Source organism: Schistocerca piceifrons, chromosome 6, assembly GCF_021461385.2.
Source record: "Schistocerca piceifrons isolate TAMUIC-IGC-003096 chromosome 6, iqSchPice1.1, whole genome shotgun sequence".
NCBI classification, from domain to species: Eukaryota; Metazoa; Arthropoda; class Insecta; order Orthoptera; family Acrididae; genus Schistocerca; species Schistocerca piceifrons.
This window is the reverse complement of record NC_060143.1, coordinates 273,770,207-273,797,185: the sequence shown is the minus strand read 5'-3', so window position 1 is coordinate 273,797,185 and position 26,979 is coordinate 273,770,207. Positions and strand designations below refer to the sequence as shown.

The 26,979-nt window shown below is 45.3% G+C and overlaps 1 protein-coding gene across 1 annotated transcript in view; it reads right to left on the bottom strand.

The window, feature by feature from the left end:
• The window catches only part of LOC124803270 (protein dachsous), a 334,804-nt gene that overhangs the window by 287,151 nt on the left and 20,674 nt on the right, over window positions 1-26,979 (bottom strand). Inside the window, exons 3-4 of the mRNA XM_047264453.1 lie at window positions 12,572-12,857; window positions 8,345-8,556 (exon numbers count right to left, since the gene is read on the bottom strand). Coding sequence (XP_047120409.1) covers window positions 8,345-8,556; window positions 12,572-12,857 — 498 coding nt within the window. The remainder of the gene's footprint in view (window positions 1-8,344; window positions 8,557-12,571; window positions 12,858-26,979) is intronic.

Here is a 26,979-nt window from a genome sequence, read left to right as displayed (position 1 = left end):
GTTCGGTCCAAATGTGTCCTCGTATACCACGTACCACAGCCTTATAGGTATTTGAACTTTTAATCCCGCATTATTCCCACCTTCCATAAGCTGGACACGTTCCATATCTCTTGACATTGACGGTTTCTGTGGCTCGAGACCTTACGTAAGTAGCCCGTATACAGCAGCTTCAAATCGAGGGCAGTTCCTATAGATGCAGCTCGCTTCGATAATTATCCATTACAGTGGATGCCGGAGGAGGAAATAAAATTCAGTATCGGTAACCAGTAAATTACTGCAGTCTTTCACCGGCGCGTCATACCTCTAGCGCGATCACCACGAAACTAGCACAAGGGGCAGAGTGCGTCACTGGAATGGACAAAGGGAAGTATTGGTGCTGCGGAAAAGCTTTTTCTTTTTTCCATTTGTCGTGAAACGTCCCCTTAGAAAAATTTTTGAATTACTGTGCTTATAAACCTCTTACATTATTTGCTTTTCGAACAGCTGAGCAAAACAGAACGTAATCAGACATTACTCTCTTTACTTATTCCGATCAACACTAAACTGACACACAATATTTTTAGTGCAACGCAATCTGACTTTTAGTAATCCCTAGAAAAGAATGGCCCTGACTGACAATAACCTGTAGCTTTCATGAATCACTTACCTCACAAAAATCTTCGTTACTCAAGCTACTGCAATACAGCGAGCGCCAATACTGCCAGCTAAATAAAAGATTATAACTACTGAAGTCGCTAACTACTGATAGGCATAGTTAGCAAATGAAAGATTTTGATAAAGAACAAACAATGTATTTACCTTAATAGTGTTCAAAAGACATTATATCAGCTCATGACGTCCAGTCTTACAAATTTACTGTCTCTGATGGACAGATGTCCAGATCATCCGCTCTCAAAACTCCGGCATCTCTTTCGCCACATCCACCACTGCTCGCGGCTCACCTCCAACTGCGCAACGCTACGCGCTGTTAACAGCCAACTGCGCAACACTACAATAGCGAGTATTACAACAATGCTAACCAGCCAGAGACTGCAGAGAGCACAGCCAGTGATTTTCATACAGAGCGTTACGGGCGTTACCAATATAAAAACCTAAACAGCCTACTCACAGTCGTTCCCTGTTAGTAAGATCTGAGTGTGCTGTTGTGGAACTTTGTCCTCTCCAGCAAAATATTGCAGTAGGGTGGGAGCGGGGGAGCGGGATTGTCAGTAAGAAATTATTGTGACGGGGTTTCCAGCTGGGGCATTCGCCCGGTGACCTATCGAAACCTTCCGAAATCTCGATCGCAAGTAGGGGATTCGAACTATTTTAGTACTGAGACAGTGTTGCCCACGGTCCCAGCCAAAAATTAAACTCTCTGTGTGTGAATGTGTGTGTGAGTGTATGTGTGTATGTGTGTGTGTGTGTGTGTGTGAGAGAGAGAGAGAGAGAGAGAGAGAGAGAGAGAGAGAGGAATTCATCTCGAGGAGACACTCGCAGTCGGCGTCGTCGCTGGCCGCATTATAAATATTTATGATATAATTGCCCGAGATGTTAACCTAAGAGCATATAATTGTTTTCCTAGGCGTTCACTTAGAGAGCGCAGTTTACCATTTCCCCATTGTCTCGGAAACCAATTAATACCTCAGAGTCACGTTAGAATATACAAAGAGGACCGTGCCCGAACGCCGGGCGCATGCATATTTATGCGAACCCGGCCAGAGGACAGATACGTATCGCGGGCAGCGGCTGCGGCCGCTGCTCGCCCGCGCTTATCTCGCGCCGCGGCCACGACGAGCCGGCCGCCGTCCGCTGGCGGCCATGTGTTCGCCGCGCGCCGCCCGCCGCCCGCCGCCCGCCGTCTTGCTCCCTAGCGCCGCTCACCACTTGTCTGTTATACTCTGCGTCAACAAACACGGCTGCCTCCCGCAGAGGCACACACACTGACGCCGACAGGATTTCCCTCCAGTCGACAGATCGCAGGAACTGTTAAAGCACTGAACTTGTATTCGGATACAGTTAAAATTTTAATTCCACTCACTCTCTGCAGAATTCGGGATTGGGTTGGGTTGGGTTGATTTGGGGTAAGAGATCAAACTGCGAGGTCATCGGTCTCATCGGATTAGGGAAGGATGGGGAAGGAAGTCGGCCGTGCCCTTTCAAAGGAACCAACCCGGCATTTGCCTGAAGCGATTTAGGGATATCACCGAAAACCTAAATCAGGATGGCCGGACGCAGGATTGAACCGTCGTCCTCCCGAATGCGAGTCCAGTGTCTATCCACTGCGCCACCTCGCTCGGTAGAATTCGGGATTCCAAACAGCAAAAACACGGTTTAGTACACTAGTGTGTTCTTCTCAAATTAGTTTCCTGTCTCCGGCGGCCAAGTTACTGACAATTTCACGAAAAGTAAATAAGATCACGTCACCTCATGAGGCTCAGCATTATTGTGACTACATCGAGCGTCACTTTCAACGGCTGTAAAAAGTATGTCAGAGGAATAAAGTTTATTTCAACGTAATACAGATTAAATTGATCGTCTAGACTCTAGAAAGTCGGAAGCTTCAATCAACACGGTAGTCGCATAGGAAAATGAGATAGCAATGCCGACACGTGGGCTATTCAAAAAATGTTCAAATGTGTGTGAAATCTTATGGGACTTAAATACCAAGGTCGTCAGTCCCTAAGCTTACACACTACTTAACCTAAATTATCCTAAGGACAAACACACACACTCATGCCCGAGGGAGAACCTCCGCCGGGACCAGCCACACAGTCCATGACTGCGGCGCCCTAGACCGCTCGGCTAATCCCGCGCGGCACGTGGGCTGTTTCTCTCCAGTATACAAAGTGGTCGTTTAGAAATACATTGTCATTGTGTTCCCACGTGGACTGCTCGTCCTTACTTCAGATCTAATACGAGGCCTCAAAGACTAATCACTTACGCATGTACTGAAGAGCAACATACTCCTACTAAAGTCAGTAATAAGAAAATAAATAATCAGAACTACAAACCTACTTACGGGAAATGCACTTCAAAGATATATCAATACCTTGCAGATCCACTCAGCCAGAAGAAGCCTCTGGTAGAAAAAGCCTCCAAGCGAAATCTCAAGATTCCGTGCCATACGTCCGAAGCTACTGTTACACCTAAAAAATAATAATTAATAATGACATGCTCTCTTCTACGTAAGTCCTCATTCCATTGGTGTTCCACCCATTTTGTGCGTTAGGCGACAGTGCGGAATTGTATCGAACCTGAACCTTCCTGGTGGATTAAAACTGTGTGCCCGCGAAAGGCAAGGTTCCTTGTTTGAAACTCGCTCCGGCACACACAGTTTCAATCGATCAGTAAATTTCGAAACAGCGGCATTAATACTGTGCAGAACGCCTTCCGGAAGGCGAGGAACACGGCATCAACCTAGGCGCCGGTACCTGCTGGCCTCTGGGGTGTATTGGACGCGATATGATCAGTGAGGAGTAGCACCTGGCGGAGAACCTAACAACGCGGAGAGAGGGAGTGCTATGCCGTGCCGTGCCGCGGCAGCGCAGTGAATCACGGCAGCGGCGCTGAGCTCTTCTGTCCCGGCCGACGTCTGTGTTATACAGGCCGCGCCGCTCCGCGCCCCTTACATCGGCCGCTGGCGACTTCTTTATGCTCCTGATTACGCGACTGCTGCAGCTGGCGCGCCGTGTAACTCCCGTGTGTTCCACTCAGATAAACAGGCGGCCCGCCCCCACCCCAGATGTCTGCCTGATAGCCGGTGCTCGCTTTTTAAAACCGTTCGGCGCGCTTCATTTTTCGCAGCCACCCTTACGGGGCGAGACGCCACCCCTCCCTCCCTTTCTTCCTGCCCTCCCTCGCTGCCCCAGAAGCCGAGCACCGAGCGGCCGTGCAGCGGTCCCCGGACTCACGACTCCAATAAATTGTGTATAGAGATCCGCCAAATAAAAAGTGCACCTCGCAAGCGACACAAGCGCTGTATACGCTACGCTCTGCTCGCTCGGAGGTAACAGAACCCAAAAGGAAAAGAGAGAGAGAGAGAGAGAGAGAGAGAGAGAGAGAGGGCTGCGTGGCTACCTCTTAAGTCTCGAGTCGTGATGTAAGATTCGTAATAAAACCAGTGTGTACCGGGGAGTGGCCACCGTGTCGGCGGAGCGCGCTGCTCGCCCGCGCCGTACCGGGAATGCGGCGTCGCTGGTACAACCGCGTGTAACGACCCGCACAATAAGACAATCCGCACGCCTTGCCGCGGCGCCAAAATAAAACGGACACGAGGCGTCGCGGCGTGGCACACAATTACAGGTAGGTGGGAGGACGGCCGCGGGGCCGGGCCTTGTTAATTTCCCGAAAACACACTTTTCAGCAGCTGTTGGGGGGCGGGGTGCGGCGTGGCAGGGGCGGCGCCGCCCACTCGGGCGACCATTAAGTCGGGCAGGCACGCGGGCGGCCGCGCGTGCATGCGCCGCGGCCATTGTCGCGGCCCCCTCTGCCGGGCGCGGTGTTTTATGTGGCGCTGGAGGTCAACAGTGGCGAGGAATGCCCCCTGGCAGCTCTTTTTCGGCCGTGCGCCCGCGCCCGCCGTTTAATTTACGCGCCTGCGGCCTCTGTCAGGAGAGCGTGGGACGGGGCAGCGGCGGCGGCGCGACCGTGCTGACACCTGGCAGTGGCGCCCGCAAGCACGCCACCTCCGCCGCCTCGCCCCACCCCCGCGACGCCACCGTCATTAAGGAGCGGCTGCCGCCGCTTACCGCCTGCCTCCTCGGTCGCCACAATTGAGTCGTAAATTGGGCGCGACGACTCAAGTATTTGGCCTGCTGCGAGGCGCGCTTTTCGCCGTCCGCGTCGCGTTTTCTAAATACCGAAACCGCAGTCCGCCGGCTGCGCTCGCTGCTCCGACGCGGGCGTTCATTGTGCGCTGTTAATTAGCCTTTATATCAGTTCAATAGCCGGCGGTGGTGCCGATGACACGTATCAGGGTATGCCCCGTGAGTGGAGGCGGTAATTCTGGATTTTCGAGAATTGTCTGAAAGTGGAAAGGCCCTTAACGTTGACACCTACTGCAAAAAGCACAGAGGTAAACTGACAAACATTAGACAGCACCAGCTGCAGGGAATTATTCTCACATCCAAACCGAAAGACGCCACCGACGGTGAAACTGCTTCCCTGTAACATTTTACGAGAAGTGTGATGGTGTAACAGTATGATGAGCCACAAAGTCTACGACGAATATGGGCAATCCTTACGTGCGTTTGTGGCCGAGCGGTTCTAGGCGCTTCAGCCTGGAACCGCAAGAACTTAGAACTACTAAAACCTAACTAACCTAAGGACATAACACACATCCATGCCCGAGGCAGGATTCGAACCTGCGACCGTAGCGGTCGCGCGGTTCCAGACTGTAGCGCCTAGAACTGCTCAGCCGGCTTTCAAAACACAAAGAAGAAGATCACAGGAACCTGACCGTCTTTCCACTTAATTTCACCAACATTTTTTGGCACGCTATCGGAGTATCACTACTGGAATTGGCACATGACATATAGATAACTGAGGTTGGAAGTTGTTTAGGGTAAAAGCCTCGGGGTGTATCAGCATTGCACTGTACGTCGGCGAAGTACTATAACTGCATCATGTACGCTCAGAGATGCCATCTGCACAGCGGCGGAGAAAGTAAAGTCAAAGGTAGCTTACTATTCACCGACTTTCAAAGAGCTTTCGATCCCATCAGCCACGAGTGACTACTACAGACCCTTATGGGTTACGGGAATCGTTTGACGATCTTCATGAGGAAACTTAACACGAACGAAAACTCCAAAATCTTACTCAATGGACACTTGGTCAAAGATGTTTCCATTGGTCTGTGTACAAGGCAAGAATGACAGCTGTCAGTGGCCATGTGTGAGTACAGAGTGCTACGGGTAACTCACCTCGTGATGTATTTTCGAGGAAATAAGATATTTAATATTTTGAACCGTAGGCTCTCGGAATTTTGTGAGAAATCTGTCAGTGAGGCACAATGGCTTTCTTGTAACGTCTCCCACTTCAATTATTTTAGCATTTGCGTGACACTGTCCGCTGACTAAGTAAATCGCTTATGTTAATGCCACTAGGTAAGAGTTGCAGATCGACGAAAAGTATACCACTGATCAAAGAAGGGTTTTATAACCTACCTCTTCCAACGTCAATTACACCACACCAGTGTTCTTCCAATAGATATGAGCCTGGCATCTGGCTTCTACACAGTGAAGTTTGTAGCCATTTCACTTTAATTTACTACTGAAACAAACAGCTAGATACTCATAGGTTGTGACTGATTCCACTGACTGCTTGGCGATTTTGTACTCAAACGTAAGCTTTTGATGTGAGGAAGGTGCTTTCTTACGGGAATAGACGAACTTGGCGAGTTGTATTTAACGTTAAGAAACGGCGTTTGTTCCTATGGGAAGTTGAAGAGTTTTGATTTTGGTGCATTTGTCTACCTCCATAGTTTTGAACTGTTAACCGTCTTTTTGTTTTTGTGTAACTTCGTGTTGAAGTCGTAACGAAATGTTTAGTAGCAGCGTTCTACTTTTTGTAGTCCAGCTGTCGTATCTTGCAGTCCTTTCCAGTGCAGTTAGGTTGCTACAGAGCCAACTTCGTTGTTATTGGTGTAGTATCTATTTTAAGCTCCCTTTTTTATCGCATCCATGAGATTTTTATGCAAAAATAAGGAGAAAACTGACCAGTGCAATTACTACCAGCGAAATTTCAGCTTCATAATATTATTAATTGAATCAGTACGTAAAATACATCTCGTTTGAAAAGCTGATTTTTCTTCAATATCGAGGGTTGATAGAAAAACATGGTGGATGACAGAGGTGTTTTGCTATCGTATTACGATTCAGTTGGTTAAAAACTGTGGGAATAAGACGCTTTTATTAAAAAGACGTATATCTCAGTTGGCCTGTGCAGTTAAGTGTAAAATTGTGGGTTAAAAACTGTGGGAATAAGACGCTTTTATTGAAAAGACGTATATCTCAGTTGGCCTGTGCAGTTAAGTGTAAAATTGTGGGTGCATGTGCCAGCCTTCTAGGGCAGGATAAGCTTCGAATTGTTACCCTGACCCCGGGCGCCGGAGGTAACGTCGCTGTTCTCCGATGGAGACAAGGGGCGTGGCATCAACACCGATTGAAGGGAAGGCCTCGGCGCTTGTTGGTGACGTCACGTCGGGTAGGCACGGCGAACGCCAAGTCTGTTGCAGACAGAAACGCCTGGGCGTGCTTATCACTTTAAATCTCTTACTTTTGGACAAAATGTTTGGTATTGTTTTCGATTCTGCAGTTTTATTTAGATGAAAGATTTACTTACTATCGTAAAGCTACAAATGAAGATCATAGTTCTGTATTACTGAATCCTGTCGAAACAAACGTAGATCAATATAAGAAGATGCTTTGCCCCATTGCAAGCTTCGGAAATTTTACGTTCAAGTAACTATATTTACTTGATCCATTTTGCTATCGAAACTTACCCCAACCCCCTTACAATTAACTCGTTTCTTTTATTTGTTTATTTATTTTCGTTTGACATCGTCACTGGAAATGTGAACTAATTTACATGTGTAAATGCCCAACTATTGCCAGTCATTAGATTACAGTCGTTTTCAACGAAAGGAATTCTAAATAGGAAACAAAATAGCTTCATACATCGAAAATACTGCTGAGCTTAAACTTTTTTAAACATGCACATTAGAAAAGATAAATATTCCTCTCTTGCAACTGAAAGGAGGAATTTTATAAGATAAAAAAATTTTATTTGATAAAACAAGTATCTCTCTTTTGCCTCTTCTTCTGTCCCCCACCCCCTCCTACATAGTGTACAATCGCAAGATATTTCATTGAAATTCAGTGCTCCTCACCCCATAGTCAACCAAGATACCTAAAGAAGAGCACCAATATGTTCACAGTTTCTTGTAAAAGCAACCCAGTAGAAATGTAACTTCCTCAGATTTACAAATAAGGTAAAGAAGTACGAATTCTGTTGCTGCTGGACCATGAAGTTGTTTTTGTATGTCAGTCCTTAAAACAGGTGGAAATTTAAGTTCAGGAGTACACTATTTGTTAAGAAGTGAAATGAATTGTACAATTAATTGATTGCAGAAATCTCTCAGAATAATGTGTGTTGGCCAACTACCGCCAATAGTTCCGGATTTTCCTGTTTGAGAGAGGGAAACACCACCATTATGAGTATGCCTGCAACAGATCCGGCGTTCGCCTTGCCAAGCTGACGTGACGTCACCAACAAGCGCCGAGGCCTTCCTTTGAGTCGTGTTGGTGGCACCCGCAGCTAGACGAGGCGGGGCAGCGAGCAGAGCGGCAGGTGGGGTACTCACCGATGTCGCTGCTGCTGGCCTTGACGGAGCCGACCACGGAGTGGCGGGGCGCGTCCTCGCGCACGCTGAAGGTGTAGCGCGGGTGCTGGAAGATGGGCGGCCGCTGCGACGCGTCGCTCACGCTCAGGAAGACCTCGGCGTCGTGCGGCGCGCGCAGCCCCCCGCCGTCCGTCGCCGACACGTTGATGCGGTGCTGCGACCGCGCCACCAGCCTGCCGGCAACACTCCGGTCGCAGCGCGTCCCCAACAAACCCCAGTCCATCCCACCCTCACTCACATCATCGCGGGAGTTGATCGCGAAATCGTAGCAGGTGAGTCTGAGCTGCAACTAAAAGCCGAGCCTCGTTCCCACTTCTCGTCAGCAACAGCTTCGGCCCCACATTCTTACACTACTGGCCATTAAAATTGCTACACCACGAAGATGACGTACTACAGATGCGAAATTTAACCGACAGTAACGAGATGCTGTGATATGCAAATGATTAGGTTTTCAGAGCATTCACACAAGGTTGACGCCGGTGGCGACACTTACAACGTGCTGACATGACGAAAGTTTCCATCCGATTTCTCATACACAAACAGCAGTTGACCGGCGTTGCCTGCTGAAACGTTGTTGTGAAGCGTCGTGTAAGAAGGAGAAATGCGTACCATCACGTTTCCGACTTTGATAAAGGTCGGATTGTAGCCTATCGCGATTGCGGTTTATCGTATCGCGACATTGCTGCTCGCGTTGGTCGAGAGCCAATGACCGTTAGCAGAATATGGAATCGGTGGGTTCAGGATGGTAATACGGAACGTCGTGCTGGATCCCAACGGCCTCGTATCACTAGTAGTCAAGATGACAGCCATCTTATCCACATGGCTGTAACAGATCGTGCAGCCACGCCTCGATCCCTGAGATGGGGACGTTTACAAGACAACAGCCATCTGCACGAACAGTTCGACGACGTTTGCAGCAGCATGGACTATCAGCTCGGAGACCATGGCTGCGGTTACCCTTGACGCTGCATCACAGACAGGAGCGCTTGCGATGGTGTACTCAACGACGAACGTGGGTGCACGAATGGTAAAACGTCATTTTTTCGGATGAATCCAGTTCTGTTTACAGCATCATGATGGTCGCATCCGTGTTTGGCGACATCGCATTGAACGCACATTGGATCGTGTATTCGTCATCGCCATACTGGCGTATCACCCGCCGTGATGGTCTGGGGTGCCATTGGTTACACGTCTCGGTCACGTCTTGTTCGCATTGACGGCACTTTGAACAGTGGACGTTATGTTTCAGATGTGTTACGACCCGTGGCTCTACCCTTCATTCGATCCCTGCGAAAACCTACATTTCAGCAGCATAATGCACGACCGCATGTTGCAGGTCCTGTACTGGCCTTTCTGGATACAGAAAATGTTCGACTGCTGCCCTGGCCAGCACATTCTCCAGATCTCGCATCAACTGTAAACGTCTGCTCAATGGTGGCCCAGCAAGTGGCTCGTCACAACACGCCAGTCACTACTCTGGATGAACTGTGGTATCGTGTTGAAGCTGCATGGGCAGCTGTACCTGTACACGCCATCCAAGCTCTGTTTGACTCAATGCTCAGGCGTATCGAGGCCATTATTACGGCCAGAGGTGGTTGTTCTGGGTAATGATTTCTCAGGATCTATGCACCAAAATTGCGTAAAAATGTAATCACATGTCATTTCTAGTATAATATATTTGTCCAATTAATAGCCGTTTATCATCTGCATTTCTTCTTGGTGTAGCAATTTTAATGGCCAGTAGTGTAATTTGTACAGTCTAAGAATCCCCTACAAGTATCGATCACCCAGTTAATAATGATGCCCTCACTGCAGACACCGCTTTGAACCCTCAGGACACCAAGTCTAAACATAATGGTGACCTACAACTGCCACCTCATTCGACACACACCTTTTCCCAAAGCAAAGCTCGTTATACCTCGAATCAATGTCCTGTGTCCCAAACTACAATTTCCACTCTCACATGACACCTGCATCCTACCCCCCAATCCCCTTCCCCAAACCTATTCCTGTAAATGTAAGGCCGTGTCTTCTCCCACCAAACCAGAATAAGCCGTCCACATCCGTTCTGTCGATACAACACTTCCTCCAAACAATTTATTACGTCCCACCGCACCACCGAAGATACAATCTGTTTCGTCAGCAAGGCTCTCCGTAATTTATCCATCCCTTTGACCTGAACGGCTCCACGTCTTCCAATAAATCACACTAGCAGCCCGTTCTGTACTTCACCTAATCATCGCGACACACTCCCGAATCTACTCCATTTTTTTGCGGGCTTGATAATCTTGTTATAAACCTCCTATCTTTAAGTACATATAAGCGGCGTAGAGAACAAAGCAAACATTATACGAGGGGTGTCCGGAAAGTAAGTTCTGAATGGTCGCGAAATGGAAATCACAGAGAAAATCCGATGAAGCTTAGTACAGATGTGTTGGGCAGTGTCTCTTGTATACCCGTCAGCCGCGTCACGTTACATTTTGCAATTTAGCACGTAAAGATACCTAAAAATAGCGTCTCCCGCCAAGCGTGGGTGCCTCCCAAGACATTGCGCCTGATTTCAGGCATCCCCACATAATGTAACTGCCATGCATTTCCTTCTTCGTGACCATTCACGGCTGCACACTGCAGGGGCGACGAGGAAGCCCCTGCAGCATTTTCGACGGGAAGTGTTTGATCACCCATCGTACAGTCGGGACGAGGCTCCCTCTGATTTTCACATTTCTGCTCACACGAACCGCTGTCTACAAAGACGACAGTTTGGCGCAGACAACGAGCTGCAGGCCAGCACAGGGAACTGGCGGGGAGCACAGGCGGCTGCCTCGTCTGACGAGAGAGTTAGAAAGCTGCGACATATGTCGAAGTCGGGGCGCCCATTATGTGGTGAAGAAGCTTGGAACGTGTAGCTGACTCTTGCCTTTCTGATTTTCACTGTTGTTTCCGCTTCGAGACGGATCGGATCATAAGTCTGGACAACCCTCACATTTGCTGTCTTATATCTTTTAATAAACAGATCTTCTCTAAACAGTCTTCTCTAAACAGTCTCGTGCTTCATAAATCGGCAGTACAACCGCCCATGGTGTTTGCCTGCCCCCATATGGGGACATGTGGTGTCTATGCTTCTCAACAACTTCCAGGTTGTTCAAAATGCATTTCGAATCATGCTAAATGCTCCACGTTTCATTACGATTCATAATGACTTACGAATAAAGACTGTTTCAGTGGAGATCCGCTTCATATCTGAAAGCTTTCATGCCAAACCTCCTTCCTCAACCGACACACTCCTTCGTCAGTGAGTGCGAGTATGACACCAGTGACCTACTCAAACACAAACCCCCTAAACTGGTACTGTTATTGCGTCGGTAATACAAATTGTGGCTATCATGTGGCATGCAATGTCGTAACCATCCCTCCCACATATCCATGTAGGTTACCTCTCACTCATCATTGTAAAAGTGTTTTGTAGTATTGTAAATTGTAATGCTGTAATTGTAATATGGTACAATGCAAATAATGTTTAGATCTTTTTGATTGAATGAGGTATGTTGCCCAACACTTATGTGTAAGGACCCCTGTAACCTACCACTCATATACTTTGTAACACAGAACTAGAATCCATGTTCTCTCCTCATCCGCATCTTCTCATGTTGTGAGGTTTTCTTATTGCCTCCAGTGTAAAGTTGCTACGTTCTGCAAGTCATATGAAATGTTATGGAGTTGGGTGTTTATCCACTGTAACATTTCCAATCTAGCTCTTCTTGATCCGCGTCACAAACTCAGCCAGATCCTCTTCCTCCATCCCAACCATCCTAAGGCTCCCCAGAAGACTCTCTCATCAGCCCCTCACCTACCACCCATTTCCGCTCTCTTTCCGATAATCTCAGTCTCAAAGTCATCTCCACATTTAATCTGAGCTGGTCATCAAGTCCTAGGCAGACCACCTGCTACTCCAACATCAACACCCTCATCAACACCCTCTGCAGAATTGCAAGATCAACTCTACCACCATCGGTGACACCATCCCATCAAGATCAGAACTTTAGACTAACGAGATTTGCATCTTTTATCATATCTTACACGACTTTTCTTTTCAACTTCATGACTGAAGAGTAGATAAATTGCTGCTGTCACTCCGACTCGAAAAGCGGGACGGGAAACAAACACAGGTAGACACGTGACAAGACTCACCTGCCGGGCTGCGTGACGAAGATCTCGCCCGTGGACCTGTCGACGCGGAAGAGTCCGGCGGCGTCGCCCGCCACTATGCGATACGACACGGCGCCGAACTTGCCCGAGTCGGGGTCGGTGGCGACGACCGCCACCACGGGCTGCGACGCCGACACGCCGACGCCGCCGCCGCCGCCCCCGCCGCCCTCGGGCAGCGACACGTTGTACGTGCGCGGGTAGAACGTGGGCACGTTGTCGTTCACGTCGGTCAGCTGCACCTTCACCATGGCAGTCGTGCTCAGCCCACCTGCGACAGGCGTCCACACACCGAACTACAGACTGGGGGCAGCCAACAGCGATCGGCAAAGCATTCTCCAGAATCACAAAAGCTTAAGCACGCCTGACTGAAAAAGATGTGGATTACAAAGATCTCGTTCGACCCATGCATGAATACTGCTTGTCCATCCGAGATACTTACAAGGGAACCTCCCCATAGCACCCCCCTCAGATTTAGTTATAAGTTGGCAGAGTGGATAGGCCTTGAAAAACTGAACACAGATCAATCGAGAAAACAGGAAGAAGTTGTGTGGAACTATGAAAAAAATAAGCAAAATATACAAACTGAGTAGTTCATGCGGAAAACAGGCAACAACAAGGATAGTGTGAGCTCAAGAGCGCCGTGGTCCCGTGGTTAGCGTGAGCAGCTGCGAAACGAGTGGTCCTTGGTTCAAGTCTCCCCTTGAGTGAAAAGTTTACTTTCTTTATTTATTTTTGCCGATCTGTCCGTTCGTTTACTGTAATAAGTTAGTGTCTGTGTTTTGCGACCGCACCGCAAAACCGTGCGATCAGTAGACGAAACGACGTGCCTCTCCAATGAGAACCGAAAACATTTGATCTCAAGGTCATAGGTCAACCGATTCCTCCACAGGAAAACACGTCTGATATATTCTATACGACACTGGTGACGGCATATGCGTCGCATGACAGTAATTAGTTCTCGACCCACCTAACTTGCACACTTGGCGAATGGGTAACAAGAGTCTTCTACCTTGCCCGATTTAGGTTTTCTTGTGGAAGTGATAATCACTCCCAAAAAAGTGATGAAAACAGATGAGTTTATCACATAAACTGCAACAAATGAATGCAACAGTTTCACAGTCGCACAGTTTTCCCTGTGCTCTGTTCAAAACATATGTTTTTAACGTTTTCAAATTTTTCCGTGTGTAGACCGTCAGATCCTGCAAATCCAAGAAAATTTTGGAGAGCGAAGTTGATTATGTGTGAGTGTCTGAAAATAAAAAAAAATTGAACTTATCATTGGAGGGAAGACTTGAACCAAGGACCTCTCGTTCCGCAGCTGCTCACGCTAACCACGGGACCACAGCGCTCCCGAGCTCATCCTATCCTTGATGTTGCCTATCTTGCACATTGACTACTCAGTTTGTATATTTTGCTTATTTTTTCATAGTTCCTCCCAACTTCTTCCTGTTTTCTCGATTGATCTGTGTTCAGTTTTTCAAGGCCTATCCACTGTGCGAACTTATTATTAAATCTGAGAAGGGTGAGATGGGGAGGTTCCCTTGTTTGCATTTACGATTAATAGAGAGTTTGACACGATCGTAATGCGGAAAGACCTGAACAAAATTCACATTGATGTAATTAGTTGCAGTTCTCTTTTAACATAGTTAGAAGCAGATAAACTGTCCGTAAAAAAGAGGATGAATAGGTAGTAGTTATCGCCTGCAAAAAGCCATATTGTGTAAGTATTTGGACGCGATATGAAATGAACGAACACGTAAAATCAGTGATAGGTAAAGCGAATAAAAGATGGATTTGTTGGAAGGGTTCCAGACAGGCGGGGTCCATCAGTAAAGGAAATTGCATACAGGTTTCTCGTGCGACAAAGACTACAGAATAAAAGGAGCGAAGGTAAATTGATGTTCTGATTTAGTGATTCTGTGGCAGAGAGACAATGGAAATGAAAGCTGCCAGATAGATATTAACATGAATACCGCCCATATTGCCGCAGAATGTGAAAGAATTCGTTTTGCAATACAATGTGCTACGTAACTAACAGCATCATGCTACAAACATAATTATATAACTTCTGTATGGCACATTTGGAGTCTCAAAAGTAACGAAAAATTAGTTTGTTGTAATTATTGAACAATTTTACAAGGGAGTGAGGACGATCTGTAAAGGAAAGTACATTGTCTGGATCAGATGTGCAAGGGCAAAAATTGTAATATTTCTCACTGAAAGGCTAAGATTAAGGCTTTTAAAGGAAAAGATCCTCTACGTTCTAAAGCAGTGCTAAAGGGTAATGTTTTAAGACAAGTTTCTCATTTTAATTTCTTAGATAAATTGTCTGAATGGAAATGACAAACACAATAAATTAAATAAATTTCAGATGTGTGGTACAATACAAGGAACATTAGGAAACAAAGTGCGTAAAATACAATTTTGTAAAGTAATAGGTACATTTGTTTTGAGTACGTTTCAGAGTGTCTGACAATAAGAAAGTAAGACAGAAAAAAAAGATTTTACGAGCCACTGAAATGCAATTTATGAGGCACACGAGGCGTTACAGTCTGAGGAATCAGATAAGAAATGAAGACATCAGTGCTGATTTGGTCAACGGATTAATAAAACAAAAGGGAGTAAGTTGAGAAGAGCACCTGTATATGATGACAGAAGGAACAATAACAAAATTGTTGACGCTTTCGTGGCCACTTGTTGACATATTGCGTGGTGGCTTTTGTCTCAACGACTTCGGCCTACGTTTGCTGAACGATTTTCATGCCCTTTCGCTAATTAACGACTGCCTGGCACATTGTCACAGGTTCACCCTCCACTGCTGATGGCGGACTGCGAGGAAAACTACATTTTGGGAAGACAACGGAGGAGACGTCTGGACTAAAATCCAGTGAAGAAGAAGAAGATGATGATGAAGAGGAAACAATGGATGTATATAGAAATAAAAAACAGTCACGCCGGTTCAACAATAACCGTAATGGATAAGTTTTGTAAAACCTTGTAGTAAAATGTTCTTTGGGGCTGCGATGGCATTTACAGCTGAAAGAAACGAGTTTTTGGTTATACCGACTTTTTCGTCTCCAGTTTAACCTGACTCTTAAAACAGTTCAGAAATAATCGATGCATATAAAACGTAGACTGGCAATGGCAAGGAAAGCGTTTCTGAAGAAAAGAAATTTGTTAACATCGAGTATTGATTTAAGTGTCAGGAAGTCGTTCCTGAAAGTATTTGTATGGAGTGTAGCCATGTATGGAAGTCAAACATGGACGATAAATAGTTTAGACAAGAAGAGAATAGAAGCTTTCGAAATTTGGTGCTACAGAAGAATGCTGAAGATTAGATGGGTAGATCACATAATTAATGTGGAGGTATTGAATAGAATTGGGGAGAAGAGGAGTTTGTGGCACAACTTGACTAGGGGAAGGGACCGTTTGGTAGGACATGTTCTGAGGCATCACGGGATCACTAATTTAGTATTGGAGGGAAGCTTGGAGGGTAAAAATTGTAGAGGGAGACCAAGAGATGAGTACACTAAGCAGATTCAGAAGGATGTAGGCTGCAGTAGGTACTGGGAGATGAAGAAGCTTGCACAGGATAAAGTGGCATGGAGAGCTGCATCAAACCAGTCTCAGGACTGAAGACCACAACAACAACAACATGTCTACAAACTGATGACTTTCCTACATCTTCACTTTTGTTTGTATCGATTTTTCGCCCTGAAGCAACCACAAAATTAGCAGTTCCGTTATCATTCCAATTTTATAGCACATTAATAAAATTATAGGTATTCTTCATGTCGGCCAGTTGCGCTGATGAAATATTGTGGAGTTTTCACTACGACATCCGACGTCTCGCCCGAAAACCATATATACAACATGTCCGTCGGGAAAACCTCAAGCAACATATAGGTATATCGATTAAATTTGCCTTCACTTGTGAGGGACATTGTGGATGTACTCTCCTCATAACGTGTTGCAAGTCTGATGTAGCTCCTTACCTTTTAATCTCTCAGAGCAAACGGAGAAGCGTCGTAATTCATTGCTGTCAGACTTCTTAAAATAATTCCAACCTAGGGATGGTGCGATTCCACAATACAACCGATGTCCTAAGACGATAAGGAGAAAGTGGGTGCAAGACTTGCACACTACACGTACACACGTACCGTTTGATATGCCACGCCCCATGCTATTAAAGTACACTATTTTATCAGCAATGCTGTAGTGATTCTTATGTCATTTGCTTCTTGCTAGTTTCTGTTGGCGTTGTTATTAAAAGAGCATTGGTCTCTGTCCCCATTTTAAATAATAACCCAATATTTCAAAGGAATGGAAATTTTACAAATAAACATTTTTCGATCGTAAAAGAAAGTTTGATTTAAAAAACAAAAATTTTAGCACTGCTGCTACGGCAAATTGATATTTTTAACCCGCTTATTAGTAAGAAATTAAAAAAAAAAATGTTCTAACTGAGACTAGGCAAATACCGAAAATAGCGGAGATTCGGACCTAAAGTAACGGTACCGGTTTTAGCCGATCGGTTTGTAACACCATAGCTTAGACACTACATACCTTTTGTTGATTCATTTAGCTTTCTATTGTGTTCAACAGCCCATCGTTGAACTTCTGTAATTAGTGTACGATTAATTCGATACTGTAATGAAGCGTAATCTCTGTAATATGCACAATATGAGCAAATGATGTTTTGTCTTCCTCATATAATCTCTTTGGTTATGTTTAAAATTAGATAATTTTATTTAAATAATTTTGTTTAGAAATACTAATATGTGCAAATGTTGTGTTTTATTTAAAATGTTTGTTTGCTGTTATGTAAACTGCTGACCTTCACTTAGGGTTCTTAGTGAGTTTGTATGTAAAAGGTGTAGTGGTTCCCCTCGGGAACGGAACTGTGTAGCGTGCGCAAATTGTGGTTGGCCTAGGTAGAAAAGGTGAAACGAAGAGTCAGTCGGGGACGAGCTACCAAACTGCGAATTGTACATGTAAAAGTTGTATATTGTGCTGGTTCCAAGAGAGGCTTTCACTGACGTTTTCCAATGCCTCGGATGGATAGACAAAGAGCTGGAATTATTCTGAAATTGGTATCTATCATCGCCACCAAGAAATGACAGAGTCCAGCAATTCGACCTACCAATATGCAATCACTGTAACAGAACACTATAATAATGTACAGTGAAGGATCAGCTTATTGGATGTGTTAGTGTGCTCAAATATAAGGTAATTTATAACTGAATTTATGTACCCACCTGCCGGCCGCGGTGGCCGTGCGGTTCTAGGCGCTGCAGTCCGGAACCGCGGGACTGCTACGGTCGCAGGTTCGAATCCTGCTTCGGGCATGGATGTGTGTGATGTCCTTAGGTTAGTTAGGTTTAAGTAGTTCTAAGTTCTAGGGGACTGATGACCTGAGATGTTAAGTCCCATAGTGCTCAGAGCCATTTGAACCATTTTTGTACCTACCTTGATTTTTTTTCCTTATCATAACACCTCTCCGGTTCCTCTCCGTTTGAACTAAAGTGATTACCGAGTGTCCTCACTGAAAGAACATTAAAGCCCAGTGTTTTGCTAATTAATGCCTCTTGAACATAGTAACAAGAAAGTTAAAGTTAATGTGGCAAGAGAGTGAGTTAAAGTAAATGATGCTTGCAGAGAATAATTTTTCTATTAAAACTGATTATTAATATGTTGCTGCCAACTTCGAAAGTAAAAGTTCTTAAGACTGAGGCTTATAAAGTTTTGCTTAGTAAATGATCACACTGCTGCCTGTTGTAAATCGCAGAAGGTGAGTCAGTATCTTACAAATATGTTAATTTTGTGTCTCACTGTAATAAAAGTGGAAAACTGAAATTGTGGAAAGTTATATACTCATGCTTGCTAAGCACTTGTTTCTTTCGTGTATTGAAAGTGCACATTAATAGTGTAATAGGATTCACAGGTTATCCTTTATGCTCATGAAAAATAACAATTAATAGAATGACCACTATTTATGAAAAGAATAATTTCTTTATTCAAAAGACAGTGAGAAGTAACCTGTTAATGAATTCCATTTAATCTTCATTCTTAATAGAAAAGTATTTAGTTGAGAGAGATTCAACCTGTGAACAGTTCATAATTTTGCAGTGAACTACATTTACAATTTTATGTAAACTAGGAAAATGTGTGAAAAGTAACACTGAACCTATGTCCAATTTATGATTCTACAGTGAATGTTAATAGTAATGTTATAAAGACCATTCAGTTTGATAAGCCCTGAAAGTAATAGTGTGTTTCGTTATCTGTTAGATTTTTGCAAATAGTTTGTTATGCTCTAGCTGTTAGTCCCAACCTTAACGGTGACATATGCAGGTGTCAGAGTTCATTGCACTCGCGTGTGGTAAAGTATAGGTTGTGTTTGTCCGTTAAAGTTACTAATAACTATTTTATTGAACAAGAATGTTAATCATTCTCTTGCCTAATTAGGCTGGCGACCGTTTTCTTTATCCTTTAAACAGTGTGGATAGGTTAAACGTCATTTATTACTGTTTAAATATTTCTGGTACGCAACCTCCGTTAGGTATATCACGGTCAACATAACAAAATTCCTCTCAGAGGGTAACACTGCTCTGTTGCTTTATACCATAATTACTCTAACAAAATAGTTCCATTTTACAAACTGTCTCCAGTTTTGAGGTTATGGTATAGCAGTAGCGGACGGTAGTTTTATACGTGGCTTTTCCGTGACAGGAGTGTTTGTTCTGTTGGGGCATAGTACGTAATAAACCAAAATTGGTATTTGATTACAAGAGCTACGTAAACACGTATTGCAGTGTTATAGGTTTCCCGCGCCCCTGCTGTGGGGGCGAATCACGGTCCCCACGGAGCCCCCTCGCACCCGCACCTGCTTGTGACGTCACAGTGCGTTTACGAGGCGGACGGCGCCTCGCAGCGGCGGAGGGGCGTGAGTCCGAGACGGACGGACAGCGGCCAGCTCGGCGCGTCCATTACGCAGCCGACCAGCGGCCAATAAAGTGTCGAGCGCTGCGCGGCGCCGACTTCTTCCTCCCTAATGAGTCGCCCGCTTCATTGCTCTCTCGGGAGCGCGCGCGGCCGGCGCCCATCATCACAGAGCAATTGCCCAATTTGTCTTGAAACTGGCGGCCAAATTGTTTGATACCGGGTCCGGCGGGGCCGCCATTACTGCGGGGGCAGCGCCGGATTGAGCCGTCATTAGCACAAGACAATGCACCCTCCCCGCTACCCGCGCGCGCACCCCCGATCGGCCGCCTAAATGGGCCACTTACCGCGGCTTTTTGTGCGCGCCGCCCGCCTAGTGACGACTGCCGCGACCGCGGGAAAAACTCGTAAATCCTGCGCGTCATCGCGGCCGCCGCGCGCGGGTGGCCGCCGCTCCCCGCGTATCGCGTAACGAGCCCGGCCGCTCCGTATTTTATCACTCGTAAATTTTCCGGCTCCGTACTGCCGCTCTCGGCGAGTTCCCCTTTCCGTAGGGGCCCCTCGGTAAATAGCGCCCTAGCCCCACCCGAACCTTCTGCTTCCAGAACGATTTACATGTCAAGTAAATCACGGACAAGTGTGTAAACGGGCGCCAGACCTTTGTCTCCCCGATTCAATAAAACACGAGGTAGAATTTAAACTGATATCGTGATGGCTAGAGACGCGGATTTATGGCCTCGTTTCACAAAGTAGTAACGGATCTCATTCGTCGAACCTCGGAGGAATGATTAGAGGTGGAAATCGAGCGCTATACTGCTCGCCAGTGAATACGAGTGGCTGCGGCGTGGAATGAACACACGCACCAAGACACAATCTAAAATGGTGTCAATATGGTAACCAGACTCAATTATTCGGAAGAAGCGTACGAATTGGCAATTGCCTCAGCAAATGGTTCAAATGGTGCAAATGGCTCTGAGCACTATGGCACTTAACTTCTGAGGTCATCAGTCCCCTAGAACTTAGAACTAATTAAACCTATCTAACCTAAGGACATCACACACATCCATGCCCGAGGCAGGATTCGAACCTGCGACCGTAGCGGTCGCTCGGTTCCAGACAGCAGCGCCTAGAACCGCACGGCCACTCCGGCCGGCTTTGCCTCAGCAATTGTTACGCTTATTCAAATCATCCTTTCTGTGAGCCGATTTCCCAGTTCCACTTCTCGTTAGCCAAGTAAGAACTTAAGAATCGCTTCTGGAAATTCCGACTGAGCTGCCACATTTCTCTTCGTGTAAACGCTCTACCGAATTCGAGTTGTGAGTCGGTAATCAAGTTACTTCTTTGTTTTTTGGGTGTTACTTAATGTGGAGGAAGTGATTTTGTGTGGAGTGAAGAATAAGTAGAAGTTTTATTCATTTCCTTTATTTATTTAAAGAGAAGCGCATTTTATCTTCATTAGCTGCAAACAGATACGTAAGTAGAGTCAAATTTTCACTCTACAGCGGAGTGTGCGCTGATATGAAACTTCCTGGCAGATTAAAACGGTGTGCCGGACCGAGACTCGAACCCGAGACCTTTGCCTTTCGCGGGCAAGTGCTCTACCAACTGAGCTACCCAAGCACGACTCACGCCCCGTCTTCACAGCTTTAATTCCGCCAGTACCTCGTCTCCTACCTTCCAGCTTCACAGAAGCTCTCCTGCGCAGAAGGTAGGAGACGAGGTACTGGTGGAATTAAAGCTGTGAAGACGGGGCGTGAGTCGTGCTTGGGTAGCTCAGTTGGTAGAGCACTTGGCCGCGAAAGGCAAAGGTCCCGAGTTGGAGTCTCGGCCCGGCACACCGTTTAAATCTGCCAGGAAGTTTCAGATACGTAAGTGCTAGTCTGCTTGCATACTCAGCCAGATCGGTCCCGCAACCTCATACTCTGCCCAGCGACCTAATATGTTAACTCCTACTTCCCCACTCTCTCAGAGTTGCAAAGGCACTAGTAAACAATCAATGGCTTGTGATAAAGTATTTGCTGATTATGTGCACAAGAATATGAACGTGTTTTCAGTCATTCCAAAGTCCTCTAGCTGGTCCAAGTGTCCAAAATTTTTGAGTACAATAATGTTCCGCTAATTATTGCAGCCAAGTTTATTTCTACAAAGTACACGATATACACGAGCAGATTCGCATCGGCTGTATAATATTTTTAAACACTTCTTCTCGAATAATCTCCACCTTATTACGAGGTCACTGATATCCATGAGGAAATCGTAATCTCTCACAATTCAAATACTATTAAGGTACCGATGACTTGGTTTCACCGAGCTGGCGAAATCAGACCAGCTGATTTACAAGCGCCATTCGCGTAAAACTGACGCTTGAAAGCTGATACTTATTTGGGCTGGCAAAATCTGTTCAGTCCTAACATTCAAACATGATACAAAAAATAGTTACTGATATTCGATTTTCGACTTCCGTCAGTTGTGTAGCAAGTAAACGTAGTACGTGAGTAGTTGGACTGGCACAACTACAACCCGATTTCAATTAGTTGGCATTTGGCAGGTAGTGAATAGAAATGCTCCCGCCGGCAATGTATCAATGGGAGGCTGGCATTTTAGATTCTCACAGTGTTGCGACTACGCTGCGCACAATATTGTTCCTTTAGTTAACAGGACTCGCCTATGTGCACAGTAAACGTAACTTCGGACGAAATTTCAATTAAGAACGGTTTTCTGACATCCTTATAGACATCGCAGAGAGCAACACAATATGTGAATTTGAGAATTTTCGTCTTTTTTTTAGGTAAGAGGTAGGGACTTTAAAGTCTGTACTTGTCACGATTTAAATAGCTACATCTATATTCCGCAGACACATTATGGAGTGTTGTGGAGGGTATTTCTGTTAGTACTATTTCGTCGCACTTACCTGTTACATTCGCGAATGGCTTGTGGGAATAATAAGTGTGGCCAAGCCTTCGCATTTGCTCTAATTTCTCGAAGTTTCTCGATGTGATCATTTCGCGAGACGTACGCAGGAAGAAGTAATACGTTGCCCTACTCTTTACGGAACTTACTCTCTTGGAATTTCAAATGTAAACCTCTCCGTGATGCACAAAGCCTCTGCCATTGGAGTTGTCTGAGCATCTTCGTAATGTTGTCGTGCCGAGCGAACGATTCCCCGAGGAAACACATAACAATCCAATACGATACGCGACTTAGGAAACATCGGTTGCGGAGCGAGGTATTTCGGTAATCAACTACTGAAACAGGGTTTCAGCAAGGTCAATGGCTTTCCCAAATAACAAAGCTATTTGGGGAGCAAAATAACTGATGATGGTAGAAGTAGAGACGATATAAAATGTAGACTGGCAATGGCAAGGAAAGCGTTTCTGAAGATGAGAAATTTGTTAACATCGAGTATAGATTTAAGTGTCAGGAAGTCGTTTCTGAAAGTATTTGTACGGAGTGTAGCCATGTATGGAAGTGCTACAGAAGAATGCTGAAGTTAGATGGGTAGATCACATAGCTAATGAGGAGGTATTGAATAGAATTAGAAAGAAGAGAAATTTGTGGCGCATCTTGACTAGGAGAAGGGATCGGTTTATAGGGCATATTCTGAGGCATCAAGGGATCACCAATTTAGTATTGGAGGGCAGCGTGGAGGGTAAAAAGAGATGAATACACTAGACAGATTCAGAAGGATGTAGGCTGCAGTAAGTACTGGGAGATGAAGAAGCTTGCAAAGGATAGAGTAGGATGGAGAGTTGCATCAAACCAGTCTCTGGACTGAAGACCACAACAACAAGAATAGCTTTCAAGGTACGAAGTGATCGCTTGATGTTTCCCGTTCGGAAAAGTTTCACCCATCTCAGAAAAGAAATTGACATAACACCGGCCCTAATAAAAATTAAGAACAAATTATTGACATGCTTAGATACAGTACACATTCAGGGCTTCCCACACTTTTCCTCTGACGAAGCACTTTGAGAATCTGATACTTTCATGGAAACCCTGTTTACTTCGAAGGCTCATAAAATTTTAAAAATTGAGAAAACTTGGTGTATTCAGTAAGTGCTTCAAATTTAAATTGTAACTAATAATACAGAAATCAAAATAAAATTTGTAAATGTCACTAATATGGAGAATGAAAACATGGTCCAGATAGGCTGCATTCTTTTTTTTTTTCCAATGCGATTGGCCAATTTCAACTTTGGTCATTTTCAAGCATGTATCTTAAGCTTTGAGCGATATAATGTAAAATAAAGATTGAAGCTTAAGATACGTGCCTGAAAATGTCCAATTGTCGAAATTGGCCAATCGTATAGATAATAATAATAAAAAAATACAACCTATGTGGACCATGTTCTCATTCTCAAAACACGTTCAGGCTGTGGACCGCCACAAAAATAAAATTTTATAATTAGTGTCGTCACAATGTCAGAAAAAATGCCTTCTTATTAATAGTTTTTCACGGAGCACTTACTCCGTAGGGGAATTTCAGATCTTTCTTCGTCTTCTTCACTTCATGGAGTAGGCTTACAACCAGTTCCGTTTTAACTAGATCCGTTTGTTTCTCGGTCGTCATATATCTATGTTACTCACTGGAATATGATTGTTTACTTGCTTTGTATTTGATTTTTGTAAGAACAGAAACTTAAGGAAACGACGGGGCACAATTTTACACTGCGCAGTAAGCGGACATTCAGAAAAGATCAGGAAGAAGGGCTGGAAGCACTGGAAAAGTGGTATGGAGGAAAAATTGGGCTGAGAGTTGGGTAAACAGGGTGAGGAGTCGTGTTGAGAAGATCAGGGAGAAGTAAAATCAATTTTCTAACGCCGCGGAGAAGGAAGGGTCGTGACGGGCTGCAGACAGTGCTCGGAGCGACAACGACGAACCTGGAGTGCTAGATGGCCTCTAATTCCAATCAGACTACGGGATTATAGAACTCGGGGGCGAAGACCGGCGCGAACACGAGGAGCCGCGGCAGCTGGGATTTAAAGAAAGAGGCTGGGAGAGAAGTTAATAAAAAAGCCGGGTGGCCGGCGGCCGGCGCGCCGAAAAAAGCCCCGGCGTCTGCGCGGCGCGGCGCGGCGGCGCTGGGATTCCGGCCGCTTATTTATGTGGAGGCGCGGGTGACAGATTCCAGCCACCCGCCCCGCTTTGATTTAGGAGCGACCTATGACTGGCGGCCGCGCCCTCGGCGTTTAGCGGGCACCGCCGGTGACTGGCGGGTTTGCTGTCGGAAGCGCAGCACCCAGAGGAAGTCGGTAGCAAACGTCTACAACCTTCGACAGTATTTAACGTGATGTAAAAACCTCTGTAGATTGTTCGTACCGAGCGAGGCGACACAGTGGCAAGATGCTGGACTCGCAGTCTCGAGGACGGCGGTTCGAATCTCCCTCTGGCAATCCAGATGGAGAAATATCACTGGAAGTTGTGATAAAATCAGGAAGTGTCCTTTTCAGCGACGCGAGAGTCTCTCGAAGACCAGCGATAAAAGAACTACTAATGGAAGATAATTTTCGTGATATGACTGAGTGATCGGGGTTGAGTGTCCTGCGCGCGTTCTCCTTGGATATTCGAGGAGAAACGGCTGCTGATGAGCCCGGTGGAAAGGCGATTTGGATGCTGGGACAGAGTTAGTCAGAGCCACCAATGGAAATGGAAATGCGGTGTGGCTAGGGTAGACCGTTCGCCTGGTGCAAGTCTTTCGAATTGATGCCACTTCGGCGACTTGCATGTCGATGGGGAAAAATGATAATGATAAGGACTACACAACACCCAGTCCCTGACCGGAGAAAATCTCCGACCCAGCCGGGAATCGAACCCGGGCTGTCAGGTATGACATTCTGTCGCGCTGACCACTCAGCTACCAGGGGCGGACCAGCCACCAATCTGAGATCAGGAATTGTTTCTTGACAGGGGTTGGACATTTCATACTCCAAGATAGTAAAATTAATTCGTATTAGAAAGGCTTCCAGTGGACTAGATACCGTAACATGGACAGAATAATTCATTAGTACTCTGACAGTAGCGTACAGTCAATAGTTATAATGAGTAATTATATTCAGTTTTTCAGAATGGTTACGTATACATTCTGAGTGTCAGAGCACTAGTTGCTCTAGGAGTACTATGTCATTATTCATATTTTATTAAATGGCACATCTACTCGACGGTAAATAATCCTGATATTTCGTTTTAAGAAGTTTGCAGAGTTATTCAACACCAAATAAAGATTGTATGAATGTATGCTTTAATATTTGTACAATTACAATTTTTATTACACAACCTGCATTACGTAACGATACTGCAGGTTTAACGAATACGTCTCACATTGTCAGAATGGGAAAAAGCGGTCGTAAGCAGATAATCAAACGTAAAATCATAAAAATTTTAAAAACGTTCTATAAAAGTTTTTAAAACTTCAAAAATATGTTTATATATTGTCTCAACTACACTTAACATTAATTTTTTTTTTAATTTGGCGACCAGTTTCGGTATCTTTACTATCATCTTCAGATCACATGTAGCATTATAAATGCACTCGCAGTGTACAACACTACTGCATCGTCCGTAACACTGTTGTTTTAGATCTTCAGGTAAAATGTGCTATGTACAGCCACTCTACCTGTGCCATCAGTTGACACAAGAGCCTGCACAGAGTCGTAAAAATGCCCAGAAACTACGACATAATTATTGACGTTACAGATAGTAACTGCAAGCGGAGTTTTGCCATGTAAGCTGTACCTGAACTCACAAGTAATGAAGTCAAATGTCACGGACGATGCAAAGATGTAATTCAGTCTGAGTGCATTTATAATTGTGTATTGTGTATTGAAACTGAGGACCTATAAACGACGGAGAGGCTTAATCCCTGCCATAGCCCTCAGTGGTTCACAGCCCCACAACAGGCCACAGCAATCCACCCACCCCACCGCCGCTCCACAACGAACTCAGGGTTGTTGTGCGATTAGACCCCCAGGGGAAACATATATTGTGAAAGGTAGAGAAATTTATGCTGTTTTTATTGATTTCGAAAAAGCTTCCGACAGAGTACAGTGGAACAAGCTGATGGATGTTTTGAAGGGGAAAGGAGTAGATTGGAAGGAGAGAGGATTGGTGCAGAACCTACATTTACAACAAAAAGTACGAATAAGGACTGGAAATGAAATTCTGAAGGAAGCAGCATTGGAAGCCCGCTGCCTCTCTCCTTTGTTGTCCAACCTATCCCTGGAAGAGATTATTGCAAGACTCGGATGGAAAAAAGGAGGAGTGTCTATTGACGGAAAGAGAATAGAATGTATATGATTTGCTGATGACATCGTATCTGTGGCAGAAATTGTAAATACTGTAAATAAAATGCCAAAAGATCTGAATGATGGTTGTGTGGAATATGGAAAAAATGGTTCAAATGGCTCTGAGCACTATGAGACTTAATATCTGAGGTCATCAGTCCCCTAGA